The 14,990-nt window shown below is 39.7% G+C and overlaps 1 protein-coding gene across 3 annotated transcripts in view; it reads left to right on the top strand.

Annotated features, from left to right (window-relative positions):
• srgap1a (SLIT-ROBO Rho GTPase activating protein 1a) overlaps positions 1 to 14,990 on the top strand; it is a 128,697-nt gene that overhangs the window by 60,641 nt on the left and 53,066 nt on the right. For all 3 annotated transcript variants that reach the window (XM_017683241.2, XM_017683316.2, XM_037539945.1), the window contains exons 5-8: positions 2,663 to 2,845; positions 4,389 to 4,517; positions 8,572 to 8,793; positions 9,946 to 10,047. In XM_017683241.2, the coding sequence (XP_017538730.1) occupies positions 2,663 to 2,845; positions 4,389 to 4,517; positions 8,572 to 8,793; positions 9,946 to 10,047 (636 nt within the window). The remainder of the gene's footprint in view (positions 1 to 2,662; positions 2,846 to 4,388; positions 4,518 to 8,571; positions 8,794 to 9,945; positions 10,048 to 14,990) is intronic.

Below are 14,990 nucleotides of genomic sequence, written 5' to 3'. Positions count from 1 at the left end.
ACACACACACACACACACACACACACACACACACACACACAAGGGAACACTTAAACAACACAATATAACTCCAAGTAAATCAAACTTCTGTGAAATCAAACTGTCCACTTAGGAAGCAACACTGATTGACAATCACATGCTGTTGTGCAAATGGAACAGACAACAGGTGGAAATTATTGGCAATTAGCAAGACACACTCACTAAAGGAGTGGTTCTGCAGGTGGGGACCACAGACCACTTCTCAGTACCTTTCTGCTTTCTGGCTGATGTTTTGGTCACTTTTGAATGTTGGTGGTGCTTTCACACTTGTGGTAGCATGAGACGGACTCTACAACCCACACAAGTGGCTCAGGTAGTGCAGCTCATCCAGGATGACACATCAATACGAGCTGTGGCAAGAAGGTTTGCTATGTCTGTCAGTGTAGTGTCCAGAGACTGGAGGCGCTACCAGGAGATAGGCCAGTACGCCAGGAGACGTGGAGGAGGCCGTAGGAGGGCAACAATCCAGCAGCAGGACCGCTAACTCTGCCTTTGTGCAAGGAGGAACAGGAGGAACACTGCCAGAGCGCTGCAAAATAGGTGCTGCAGTGGGTCAGTAATGGTGTGGGGTGGCATTTCTTTGGAGGGCCGCACAGCCCTCCATGTGCTCGCCAGAGGTAGCCTGACTGCCATTAGGTACCGAGATGAGATCCTCAGACCCCTTGTGAGACCATATGCTGGTGCAGTTGGCCCTGGGTTCCTCCTAATGCAGGACAATGCTAGACCTCATGTGGCTGGAGTGTGTCAGCAGTTCCTGCAAGATGAAGGCGTTGAAGCTATGGACTGGCCCGCCCGTTCCCCAGACCTGAATCCGATTGAGCACATCTGGGACATCATGTCTCGCTCCATCCATGCTTTAGTCCAGGTCTAGGAGGAGATCCCTCAGGAGACCATCCGCCACCTCTTCAGGAGCATGCCCAGGCGTTGTAGGGAGGTCATACAGGCACGTGGAGGCCACACACAATACTGAGCCTCATTTTGACTTGTTTTAAGGACATTACATCAAAGTTGGATCAGCCTGTCGTGTGTTTTTCCACTTTAATTTTGTGTGTGACTCCAAATCCAGGCCTCCATTGGTTAATAAATTTGATTTCCATTGATTTTTGTGTGACTTTGTTGTCAGCACATTCAACTTTGTACAGAACAAAGTTTTCACTGAGAATATTTCATTCATTCAGATCTAGGATGTGTTATTTGAGTGTTCCCTTTATTTTTTGAGCAGTGTATATACAAGATAATCCACATGCATTAGCAAGGGGGAAATCTAAGGAAAATGAGTGAAAAACAGAAGTTTCCAAAACTAGAAAGGAAATGGGACCCCAAACAACTGTTCAAGATCTGGTAGACCACTGCAATTGTCAACATCCGATAAACCGCATTTAAAGCTTTCGTCTCTGAGAAAGAGGAGACAATGAAGCTCCACTCTTGCTTCAGATCTGAAGAAGTCCATCAGATGCTTTCCACTGTGACAACTCATCACTCTGGGTCTGAAATGATGTGTCGCTGTTAAGAAGCTGTTACTGGAAGAAAAAAAAAAAAGAAGAATGATTCTATTGTATGTGTATTGTTTCGTTTACTTAAATCTTAAGAAGCAGAATTTGCAAACAACTTCTAAGACTGAACTTTGGAGGTATAAAAAAAAAAAGATCTCTTCAGATTTCTTTAAAAAAGAATTGCAAGCGAATCTCACGAAAGGAACATCAGCGGTAGTAAAAAGTGGTGGCAAAGGGTGGACACACGAAATACTGAAAAAAGTGTTATTTATTTCATTTAAAAGAATAACTGGTAATTTTGACAGGAAATTAAGTAAATGAATGGAAGTCTCTGAATTTTGTTCTACAATCATTTTTTTTGTTCTGTTTTATTATTTTGCTTGTTTTTCCTTTTTTCACTTGTAATGTTTTCTTGATTTTTGCTTTGGTTCTTTTTTACTTTTATTTAGCAGATATTTTGGATTGCTTTTTTTTTTTACACTGTTTTGTTAAAGCTGTTTTACTGTTTGTTTTCTGTGAAGCGCTTTGAGCTGAAATTTTGTGTATTTAAATATAGCTTTTTCAGCGTGTTTAATATCCTGACAAAGACACTGTAAATGATCAGCATGTCAGTCCATACCTGATTGGTGACTTATTAGTTCCTTTCTGCTCTCGGTCCAGACGATGACGCGTTGACTGAGGGTAAATAAAGAGCTCCTCTGTGGCCCATTACAGATATAGGGTTTCACATATAACTAAAGCTAGAGATGAGAATATCAGTCTGTGTGTGCTTAGAGTAACTCTATACTTTATAGTAATTCCATGCATGGAAGTCTATCCCCTCTAACCTAAACAGCAGAGATGGCACCTGAAGGTCAGAGAAATATGTGGATTTGCAATCTATATGGAGTTTTCAAGCATGCAGGCTGTCAAATGCTGTCATACTCATGTGAACATATGTACCCATTCAGAAGGGAATAAGAGCAAGAATTTAACAGCAGTGTTGGAGGTGAATTGGGCGGTGTTGAGTGGGTGGATGAAAGCTGTGCACATCTGTCAGGTGGTGCAACTCTGATTCTCTCATCATAACTCTGTGACTCATCACAGATGACTGAACATGAACTTTGTTCTTTGACCTCTGGGCCCCACAGGTGATGAAAACCTACCACATGTATCACACTGAGAGCATCAGTGCAGAAAGCAAGCTGAAGGAGTTTGAGAAGCAGGAGGAGAGGCAGATCGGCCGCTCTGGAGATCCGGTCTTCAGCATGCGGATGGAGGACAAGCACCAGAGACGTAGCTCTGTCAAGAAGATCGAGAAGATGAAGGAGAAGGTACTGAACATAATGTCTCTAGAGTTGTACCCTCAAGGCTTGCCCAACTCCTGTAAGACTTCAAGGAACAGTTTGTCAAAAAATGAATTTATATGCAGTTGTATACAAACTTTTGGGCGCCCCAGTGAAATTGCATGTTTTGTGGTTCTGAGTGATTCTAAGTAAAAGTGCACTTTACAGAGAACATAGTTCTGCACATTTTAATGCACAATTTGTGTTTATTTGAAAGTTAAGGCACAGTTCATTTCTTTTTTTTTCTAATATGATAAACTCAATAGAAAATGTGCACTAAAATTTGCAGAAAAATGTCTTATGTTTGTTCCTTGCAGAGACTATCTGTTATCATTTTTCAGGTAGAGAATCAGAAAAACTATTTTCCCCTTTACTCCAAATGATCAACCATTTGATCTTTGGAATTGGCTTGTTTGCGTGTTTTCTGAACAGTTTGACATGCTGTTGTTTATGGAAATGGACAAAAGCACTGGTATTTGTTTTTCCATTTGTATAGCAAGCAGTTTTTTGACATAATTTGAAAATGCCTGTTGATCTTTACATTGTTTGTAAATTTCATGATAAATGGACCAAAAGGTCCCAGATAAAAGTAGAAGTACATTTTTTCCTTCTCCTTTAAAGTGTCTATTTTGGACATACAAGGTTTTGATCCAGCAACAGTGATATGCATTGCTTATTGGTGTGGTATAAGCTGTGATATTAGCTACACAAGCCTTGTGGTTCAAGTGCGAAACTAAATTTGGGGTAAGGAGAACGGTTCGCTGAACAACTCCTTTAAAATTATCTCTTCGAATGGAGTAGATTATTTTATTCCTTAGTAATCGGGCAGGCTTATTAATTTTAGGCTTAATCATCACGCTCATGTTATCTCAGTCCTCAGATAAACATAATGGCTGACTCACATGAATGCTACTTTCCTGGCGTGTCGGGCCATTTCAAAATGTCAGGCCAGCATTTTATGCGCTAAACAAGTTTTAGATGGAAATGGTCATCTAAAAGTGTCATTTTCAGTGAGGAGGTCATGCTTTATGCTCTCAGCTGGCCTGTTTTCCCTTAAAACCTGTGACAAATGGTTTTATAGCTGTGGGAAGAAGCGTTTTTTTTTTCCCCCTCCTTTGACGCTTCCTGGAATGCAGGACTGTGGAGAGGTTAAAATATGGATGTCAGGATGAGTCACTGTCTGTTGGTCAGCCAGTCCAGTTACATGACTAGCATGCTTTTGCAGAGTTAGAGAGTATAAACTGGAATACAATAATATCTGGGCTGATTTGTTTGTTTCCTTTTTAATCTCTGCACTTTTGTCCCATTAGACGTTTTATCTCTTGGCTTGTTATAGTTTCTCTGATGTTTTTTTTGGTCTTGGATGGTCTTGTATTTCTTTGTTGTCTATTTTTGGACATGAGCATTCGCCAGTCATCTGGCGATGGATCTTATAAGCCACAAAGTTTGTACAGACATGAAAGCTCACAGCTTTCAGTAACGAATTATTTTTCTCATTGTAATGTTCTGTCTGTTTTTCCTCTCCTGTCAGAGGCAGGCCAAGTACTCTGAGAACAAGCTAAAGTCGATCAAAGCCCGCAATGAGTACCTGCTAACGCTGGAAGCCACCAACTCCTCTGTCTTCAAGTATTATATTCATGACTTGGCTGACTTAATAGATGTAAGTACTGAAGAAATGCAACAACTGTCATTTTTAGTTGAAGACACATTGTGTGACAAGTAGAACAGTTAAAAATGGAGCCTCAGACTGACTTCAGGTCTTTTGGGAAGAACAGAAACATCAGTGTTGCCTCATTTGCAGTCTGTTGGATTAAATCTACACTTCTGCTTCTGCTTTTGCTTCCACTTTGATCTTGAGAAACATATATGCTCAAGAGCAGACACGTCTGCCAGATTCTGCTCAAATTTAAGCTCTTAAGACTTCAAATGCAGGTGCCGTCAGACAGACTGAGAGAAGTCTTCGCAAACACATTGCACTGAATTGCATTTTGTTTAAGCCCGTCTTTCCCCAAACATTAGAGCACCAGTATTGAGGAGCATTCTCTCAAGCCTTTTGAATAGCTTACAGAATCTCTGTCTAGAGGGAATGATGAGTTTAACAGCATCTGTGTCAAATGAGGAAAAGAGGGGGAAGGTTCAGTTTTGGGATCAGACACCACTCCAGGAACGAGAGAAGTGAAATAGTGGTGCTGTGGTCATGTGGGTGGACCCTCACCTCCATATTTATTTCAGTCATTGTTCTTCTCTGTTGTATGAGATCAGGGCCTGTTTTTCTGCCTTGCCATGCACGTTTTTGCAGGTATGCAATTACTTTTTCAGTGGCAGCTTATGTTATTCATACATATTTAATTTAATTTTTGTTTGAGTGAAGCAGAAAAGTGTCTGCCATTGAAACCCAGTTTTCATGATTTACTTGATTTACATGATTTACATATTACAGGTCACCTGTGATCTATCAGAGGCAAATCCAGCCAAAAAAAGTAAATTAAAAACAATAAATGTTAATAAATTAACATCTATGCAAATTTCCTGCCAAAAGTGAAAATAAATCAAGATTTTCGACAGGATATTTGAGCAAATGTTTGGAAAAAGAAATGGCAAAAAGAGGTTTACATTTTAATTTTATTGTTTTAATTTTAACTTCTTTTTTGGCTGGATTTGCCTCCAATAATGATCCAGCATAATGCATCAATCTCGCCCTGCAGAAGCCCTCTCTGTATTTTCAGTATTGCAGCCATAGTCCATAGTCATAGTCCAAGCCTTTGGAAACATTACACCACTTGTCAAAAGTTTGGGGACCTTTTTTTAAACAATGTGTTTTCTTTGTTGGTTTGCTGTAACTTCAAATATTAAATAGAAATCTGATCTTAGTATTATTCTTGGCAAAAACTACATAACTGAAGGAACGATTGACAACAGCCTTGTCTTGAGATTGTATTAGGGATGCACTGAAATTTCAGCTGGTAAAAAATTTCCAGCCAAAAATGGTCAAAGTGCACTTTGAGTCCTTCCCCCACAATAAGATAAAGATAAGAATTAAATAGGCCTACAGTGTCACTGTAGTCTGTAGTGTCAAAGTGTCACAATATAAGACTTTTAATTTTTACAGTTTTCTGAATTTCACTTTTGATTTTGGCCACCAATTTTCATTTTGGTGCTTCATTATACTTTAATCTCTTGTTATGATCATTCAAGTACTTGAAGTGAAATATACCCAAATTAAATGGGTATCAATAGGTCAAAATGACAGTTTTATGTTTTGAAAAGTCCTGTCCAGAATGGAGCACTATTCACTTACAAGTTACCTTAATAAACAAGTGCATTCTAACTCGCACTTGAATAGCTTCTTCTCTGCCATGTTGGTCAGAAAGTTGTAAAGATACTTACTTCATTGAAAAATAACAGCAAAAATAAAGCATTCCAAACAGAAGACAAGGTGTCTTCCTTCTGTCAGTGTATTTTTCACCTGCAAAACTAAAGTGTCCCTGCAGGGCCTGAGTAAACAGAACTTTTGAATGGCATTCCTGTTTTCATCATTCAGCCTCCCTATCTGATGATGGGCAGTGTGACCTTGCCAAAGCATCATGCTGTGAGCTTAGATTGAGCCCTCTTCTCCCTGCCTCTACCTGGCTATTCAGTGCCAATCTCTGAATGGGCTGTTTTGTCCATGATGGAGAGAGAGAACAAGATGGACATGCTTAAAGTAGTGAGAGCAGATTAAATTTAGCAATCAGCCCTGAGGGGAAGAATCTGCGCGACTCATCTGACTGTTCCATTGTCAGCGTGTGCTCCAAAAGCACATCAGCAGACTGATCCCATTCTCACAGACATTCACACTCTGCAGGCCTGTGTCTCTCTTTGAGAGTGTAATCAGCGAAACGGTCTGCAGGCAGAGCACAGCGGGAGCCAGGACTCTTAGTCACACTGCAGTGATGAGTCCCATGTCAGGATCCATGATTTCTCTGTATTATCTGAGTATATAGTATCATTGTAATGGAATTGCTGTTGTACTATAGGAGTGCACTGACATGGAATTTCAGCCACAATAAAAGTAACTCATTATTAACACCTTCTTGTGGTTGATAACAATAACTTTTACATTTTATTTTATTTTTTTTTTAATAAAAATTGACTACTTTTACATAGCCAAAACAGAACTAAATCAAACTTTATGTCTATTTTATATGTTTATGTGTCTAAAAACACCCGAGATGTGGCATTAGCAGTCTTGCCCTAGAACTCTTATTTTTGCTGTTATGCTCCTGCCAGGATAGGGAATCAGATCTTGAATCTGAACCTTTTGGTGTTATGCATTATGTGGTCCAGTAGATAATATATATTTGTGAAAGAATTCATTTAGAGTTATATTTCATTTGTTTTGTGTGATCTCACTGTATGTCTGCCTTGCTCTTTTCCAGACTGGGAGTATCAGCTTCTATGTACTGTACAGTTTGATACAACAGTTAAAAGTTGTACGCTATTCCTGCACAATATGATATGTTCAGTTACTTCAGTGTTTAGCAAATATTATGCCTAAAATAGTTTTAGAACAATGTCTGAAGCATCAGTGCAGTTGTAACCATGTGAGCTTTTAGAGGCATTAGTTTAAGATGTCTGGTTCCTGTTGCCACCACTGCAGACAATTCTGACTCGACCAGCTTCTCTAGAAAGGAGAATTTCACATCAAACCACTCTGAATGACTTTGTTTACAATTTTGAAAGGCCTTGCCCTTGAAATCAATAACTGCTGTGAAATACATATGGATCATAGCCATTTTTTCATGTATTTTTTCCTAACTGAGATTCTGATCTTCTGATTGTCCACTGTTACTCTTCTGCTGAGACACAGCAGTATTAATACAATATAATATAAATTACAACTAAACTCAAATATGGGCCAGAAAGTAAATATTTTTATATAAACTGAGAAATAAAGCAAATTGAAGTGCCTTGTCCAGTGTAAAAACTTGTTTCATAAGCTCTTATCGTACGGTGATGGTAGTTATATTAGGGTGTGGCATGAATTTGTCACTCAGTCTGATTCTAGTGAATGTCTTCCCCCACTGCAACCCCCCCCTCCCAATTTGACTCCACTGAATCTGAATCAGAGGCAAAACATGAAAATTATCTACCAAATCTGTAAAGTTTTGCTCACTGCTGGCAGCTTGTATATGTAGCAAAGTCAGCATTTAAAGCCAAATACAGATGTACAACACAGAAAGCATTGTGTATTAGGTCATCTGATGCTGGTCAGCATCAGGGACCTGCCAGGGCCACAGCGACTGATAGAGAGCATGCCATACTGCATATCTAAGGCATTAAGCATGTCTTACATTAGCCATATCCAAATACTGTCCTTAGCTGAACTTAAAGGACATAACTGGGCTGTTGATGGTGTTATTAAACCAATAGCTTGCCTAACGACTCTTAACCAGTCACCATTGATTAGCATGATATAATTTGTATATTGCTAGTTGATGGATGTTCATTTTCATTTGCTGTAAATAACAGTAAATGTTTTGGCTAAATTGTACCTGCCATGCCTGATAGTGACAACAAAGTACAAACTGGCCACTGTATCATGGAGCATGTCTGTGCTCTAATTGTTAAGTGATAAATAAGAAGTGTTGCAGAAATAACTGGATGATGAGCATGTGTTAAATGTAAGGCTGTTTGAATACATGCTCTCACCTCTCTGTGTTTGTTTTGAGCAGTGCTGTGATCTGGGCTATCATGCCTCTCTGAACCGGGCTTTACGAACCTACCTTTCGGCCGAGTATAACCTTGAGACATCTCGTCACGAGGGCCTGGACATCATCGAGAACGCTGTGGACAGTCTGGACCCCCGCAGTGACCGCCAGCGCTTCATGGAGATGTATCCCACTGCTTTCTGTCCTCCAGTCAAATTTGAGTTTCAACCACACTTGGGGGATGAGGTAAGGTTCACATTCATTCTCTCTCTCTCTCTCTCTCTCTCTCTCTCTCTCTCTCTCTCTCTCTCTCTCTCTCTCTCTCTCTCTCTCTCTCTCTCTCTCTCTCTCTCTCTGTCTCTCTCTCTGTCTCTCTCTCTGTCTCTCTCTGTCTCTCGGTCTCTCTTGCTCTCGCTCGGGCTCTCTCTCTCCTGCTCTCGCTCTCTCTTTCCTTTTTCCACAAAACTTTTTTCCTGTCTGTCTTTTTTTTCCTTTTCCCTTTGTTTCTTTTTTTTGTCCCTCTCTCTCTGGCTGTCCCTTGCTCGCTCTCTCGCTCTCTCTCTCTCTGCTTTTTACCTTTGTTTATTAGTGCCTGTATTATATAAGGCCCTGCCCATATTAAGCATGATAACAACCATTAAAAGTCAATTCTTGTTTTCTTGTCATTTTTGTTCAGAGTATAGTGACTTTTGCTCACCTCAAAGACATTTAGTGATTTTTGATTCCATTATTCCACTATGCACCAGTGGGTGATGGAAAAATGCCATTAGCCGCTAACATATTTCACATCCCTCTACAACCACTCCACCTATCATCAAGTGAAACACTCAACTAGATCAAAAACCACGTTTAACTCAGATACCCATCAAAGTACAGAAGGAAACTGCCCTATGGTTCATGCTGACTTTCACATTAACCTCAGTGTTGTGATTTTCTAAACCTGTGATTTAGGTTACAATAGCTCAGCAGTGGATTGAAAAGGGCATGCTAATGAAGATTTGGATTAGATGTGGTTAGAGTGGTTTCATTTCCCAGTTTTAATATGTCTCAGCCGCCAGAGCAACATTTACACAGACAGCGTTCTCACCCTGAAGGTGTTTTTTTTTATTAGTCCTTTATTGAATTTTGCTCCCTAATTGGCCATTTTGTCACTGATATCATGTCTGCAAAGTTTACAACCAATTGTTGTGTTGGGCTGGAGTCCTGGTTGGTAAAAGCAGATTGGATTGAAATGTGTTTGGCATCTTAATAGCTAACCAAGATGATTGTTCCAGGGGCATCTTGCCCTTTCCCTGCAAAGAATTTTGGTTTTGATTTAGGGAGAATTATGGGTTGCCTCAAGCAAGGGAGCAAAGTGGTTTCTGAAAAGGCCTCTGACATGTTGCTTTATTCCTTCAGGTATGTCAAATCACTGCACAGCCCCCCGTCCAGGCTGAGCTGGTGCTCAGGTTCCAGCAGCTACAGTCCCGCCTGGCCACACTGAAGATCGAGAACGAGGAGGTGAGCAAGCCTGAGTTCCTGTCTTACCTCAACTCTAAATCAGTAGTTTTCAACTGCAGTCCTGGTTAGGGACAGAAATAGTTATTTGAATTTAAATAAGGCATGTCTAGTTTGGAATTAAAAAAAATAAATAAAGGTTTTTGAGCAGAACTACAAATTTTCAGGATATAAGTAGTTGATACTGAATCTCCTGTTAAATATAATAGTGACATCTACATTTTTTTCATCTAATTTTTAAAGCATATTCATGACTGAGAGAGAGTGCAGGGTGTTGAGGTCAAAATAATACCAAAAGTATGTTTTTGCTTTTTTTTTTTTTTTTTTTTTTCTTTCCAGATTCCAGATCACCACTATTGTAACATTCTCAACCCTGCATGTAAAAACTCCAGGTTCACTGTTTTGTTTTTTTTTTTGTTTTTGTTTTTTTCTTCAATCTGCAGTGTAGACATTGTAATTCCTGGTTCCTAACACCACCACTGTGAAGAATTCAGTGAATAAGTTTCTCTTCAACAAACCCTATCATGAAACCGCTCTCCTTGACATCTCAGATTGAATTATGGAGAAATTCCAATAAATAGGTGAAATTCTCCTTTAAGAATGTAGATATTTGAATATTAAAAGTAGTTAAAGGTGTTCTCAGGCTACAATAAAAATTAAAAAAATCACTACATCAACTGTAAACATGTTTGCTCACTTCTTACAGTGGTGCCACAGTAGTTTTTAGAGACTTTTGAAAAACTACAAGCACTGGTGTATGATAGGTGTTTTGTTTTGAGCTAATTCTTTTACGCTGGTGAATACAAAATGACTAAGCCAGATTGCTGAAGTTACTGCTAGGAAGCCGAATATCACATCTGTATTTATAAGCCTTCATGAATGGTACATCATGCTGAATTTCTTAATCACAGTAGAGGGTCCTGCCAGTGGATATATGATATTTGCCTAATGCATGCTGATTGCATGCTTTTGTAGTGAAAGAAGATTGAGGAAGGAAAAGACAAAAATCTGAATTCTCTCAAACTGATGCGGCTGAGCAATGCTGTGCTGCACAATATTACATAACTTGACAACTAATATATTTAAATTTAGGCCTTAATTACCCTGTAAATGACCATACCTCAGTAATGTGTAGCTAAACCTTTTCTGCACCAAACTTATTACCATGTGTGACTACATTGTGAAGTTCTTGTTGAGAAATGAAAGCCAAGTCCTTGAAGATGCATCGCATCTCTTTCTGTGGCATCCTAATGAGACAGCATTACAGTAGATTTGTGTGCCTAATTGAATTGCCAAGAGCTAATTGTAGAAGAGGCTTTGGAGGGAGAGGTGCAGGATAGCTGTGTCCTGACTGCAGCATTTCTGCTGTCCTCTGAATAACCCCAGTGACGTGCTACTCTCAATCACCCCCTCTTTATTTCCAAACTCTGTCTGCTTTTTTTTTTTTTTTCCCGAACCATCGTCTGAAGCTCATCTCAAGGCTGTTTCGTCTGAAATGGCCTTCAGACTACAGATATCTGGACGCCTGCTGAATTGAAAAGGTGGTGGTCAGAGAAAGAGACTGTAGCTCCCTTCTTGTGGTGTAATCACAGGCTTTCTACTCTTATCTCCATTTCTTCATTCTCCTGCTCCACATTCCCTCGCTTTTCTTTTTCATGCCTTGCATGCAGTGTGGTGGGCAACTGAGAGTATAGAGAAGAACCAAGATAGACTCTCATAGAAGGCTTTGGTTGGCAAGAAAACTAGATCATTATCTCTGCATTGTTCCATTTGCAAACAAAGGGGGATCTTTACATCATCTTCCTCGCGTGTATTTTTATGGCATGTTTCCACGTAAACATGGATGAGGCTGCATGATTCCTGCCAGGCATTGCTGAGTGCTTTCCAGTTAGCTTGCAGTGGAGCCTGTCCAGTAAGGGTGGGCGATATGAGGAAAATAAAATGATCTGTATTGTGGTATTTAGAGTTTCTGAGGTTTTCGGTGAAATTGGAGTGAAGAAAAGGCAGTGGCGAAGCAGTCTCACATTTAAAGAGTATTTGCACAATTATTGTTTTTACTCAACATTTACAAAAAAGTATTGATTTTAGTGGTGTCATTTTGAATGTATTAACACAATGAATTATTGCCACTGCTATTAATGTGTCTTCATAGTATGACCTTTTGAACAATCACACTGAAGCCCAGCTTCTTGCAACTGTAGCCCTCTTGATCAGATATAGCTTTTAAATAGTGAGATGTTATTTCCAGCTACTGACATGGTGAATTTGTTTATCACCTGAAGTACGCTGAGTCTTAAGTAAGACATGGCCATGAATAAGCAATATGTAACATAGCAATCTGATTTACAATCATGGAGGAGTTGGACGACGTGACTGTTGCTCTTACTCCACATCAGTGATGCCAACTAGAAATTGCACTCACAATATTTATGTTCAGTTCATGTGATGATATGAAAGTAGTAAATCCATCCTGATTTAACTTATTTTGGCAAAATTAACAGGGAAAGTCTTTCTTTATGAATAAATTTGAGCATGTAAGACAAATGTAATTAATCACAATTATCTGCATAAAATGTTGTGGTAAATCATGATTATGTTAATCATTTGACAGCCTTAATCCATTCATGTTCACAGGGAACAGCAGGAAAATGAAACAATTGATGAAATTAATTTAATAAAACAATGGTGTAATGGTTGGACATCTAATCAGCTGCTTGTTCTTTTGCAGTTCATAAATGCTGGTTGTTGTTGAAGTTTCGACAATGCCCATGATGTACTCATGATGTGCTTTGTGATGTAATTTATCACATTAATGATGGCATATCGTAATATTCCCCACCCCTACTGTCCAGCTTGTTTTTAGAGATGTGGGACACTAGGTTCTTGGCAGTCTTGTCCAGGATGGGCTTTTGAACTGTGTGTGCTGTGGGGATTGATGGCCTGAGCTGCTGTCAGTGCTTGCTCAGTGACCGGAGCGGAAGAAAAGCCGATTGAGATGCACCACAGTGGGCCATGGTCCTTTGGAGACTGGTTCTGTAGAAGCACACGAGGATGAGATACGAGGCCGGGGCATTTCCTGTAGTGCTGAAATTGCTGAGGGCATCATGGGACTGTGACCACTGGTCAAAAACAACTGCAGTGGTCAGGAGATGAGCACACTGTACATCCCGGATACGACGCAAGGTCTTCTCTAGCTGAGACGTTCTTTTCGTTAGCTTTTGAACTGAGTTGGTGCAGCTGTTTCCTGCAGCCTGCACCGCATTACAGTGGACAAAAAGAGAGAGCAGCTGATGAATACTTTATTAGCTTTACTGACAGACTCCATATACCACTCACCCAGAGACATGCGCATGTACACCTTCAGTAGAAAGCAGGGAAGACATTGGACTCTTCATCTCTCTTCGTTCTATATTCCTCTCTCATTCCGTTTGTTTTTTTTTTCTCCCACAGAGCTAATAATTTAATGAAGTACATAGTGTTTGCCAGAGAGATTAGATGAGACATCAGTGAGAGTGACGCACACTTTAAATCACTTGCTCTCGCTCTCTCTCTCTCTCTCTCTTTCTCTTTCTCTCTCTCTCTCTCTCTCTCTCTCTCTCTCTCTCTCTCTCTCTCTCTCTCTCTCTCTCTCTCTCTCTCTCTCTCTCTCTCTCTCTCTCTCTCTCTTTCTCTCTCTCTCTCTCTCTCTCTCTCTCTTTCTTTCTTTCTCTCTCTCTCTCTCTCTCTCTCTCTCTCTCTCTCTCTCTCTCTCTCTGTGTCTCTGTCTCTGTCTGTCTGTCTTTCTGTCTTTCTATTTCTTGTTCCCACCCTCCCTCCATTTTTCTAATAGATATTCTGTCAGCGTTTCACAGTAAAACCACAGCAGTCCAATCCGCCACTCTCTGTGGGAAGTATCTGTTTGTTTTGCTGGAGATAAACCTCAGGGAGGCACATCAAAGCTGAGATGTATGCCCTGAGCCTACTGCCGTGTGAAATCACTGATTGCTGATAGCTCATCTAACAGTTAGCCCTCTGCTGTTAAACGGACCACTAGACACATTAGCACACGTTAGCACCAGTTTCCTGCTCATCTGGTTATTCTGTGGGCTTTGGTTCTCACATCAAATGATCTTTTTTTAAAAGCCCTGGTGTAAATGGTGCAATCTCAGTGTCAGCAAAGCTGGTATCGTAATGAATTATACATCAAATCTAATGGTTTTTAAGTAGGGAGATTTCGTCTCATTTGTGTAAGGTCTCTGCAGTGAAGACAGTTGGTGTTGTGATCATAACTCGCTGGAAGGAAAAACAGCAGCTTAGAATGTCTGTAATAGAAAGTTTTAAAGGAATTGTTCAGTTAAAAATTTAGATGCATGCAAGTTTCCCCTTAACCCAAAAGCAGCCGATCAGCCAAGACATGCTTGGTGTCCGAAGTTTGCTTTTGTAGTTTTATGCTGGAGCTTATAACCACCAATTAGTGTCATGAAAATTGCATGCCTAAATCAGAAACTTGGCTCAAACATTGCAGTTATAAAGTGATGTAAATGAGTAGTGATGGATTAAAATGTAAATGATTTGCTAAAAAGAATCTGAGGTTCAGGACACACTTCGAGAAACACAAAAGCTGACAAATTAAAACAGTTCATTTAAATAAAGCTTATTAAAAATATTACTGTAAGTAGCCTACAACATGTCATGAAATCCTTTAACAACAGATAGCATTTGATCATCCAAAGTAGTGAATAATGAGTCCATTATATTTTAGTTATGCATCTTAGCTCTTGTGTTTATGAATATTTTAATAATTTCTCAGTATGCTGTTGAAAATGTGTAGACACTTGGTGTGTTTTCCAATTCATTTTGATATTCATCTTCCATAAGCATGAATGAATGGATACCTGGTTAACAGAGGTGGATAGTAGCTAGCTACATTTACTCAAGTAAAGTATTTGGATTTGTAGCTCTGAAAG

The sequence above is a fragment of the Pygocentrus nattereri genome, chromosome 7, assembly GCF_015220715.1.
Source record: "Pygocentrus nattereri isolate fPygNat1 chromosome 7, fPygNat1.pri, whole genome shotgun sequence".
Classification (NCBI taxonomy): domain Eukaryota; kingdom Metazoa; phylum Chordata; class Actinopteri; order Characiformes; family Serrasalmidae; genus Pygocentrus; species Pygocentrus nattereri.
The sequence above is the reverse complement of the archived record's forward strand: the minus strand, read 5'-3'. Positions and strand labels throughout refer to the sequence as shown.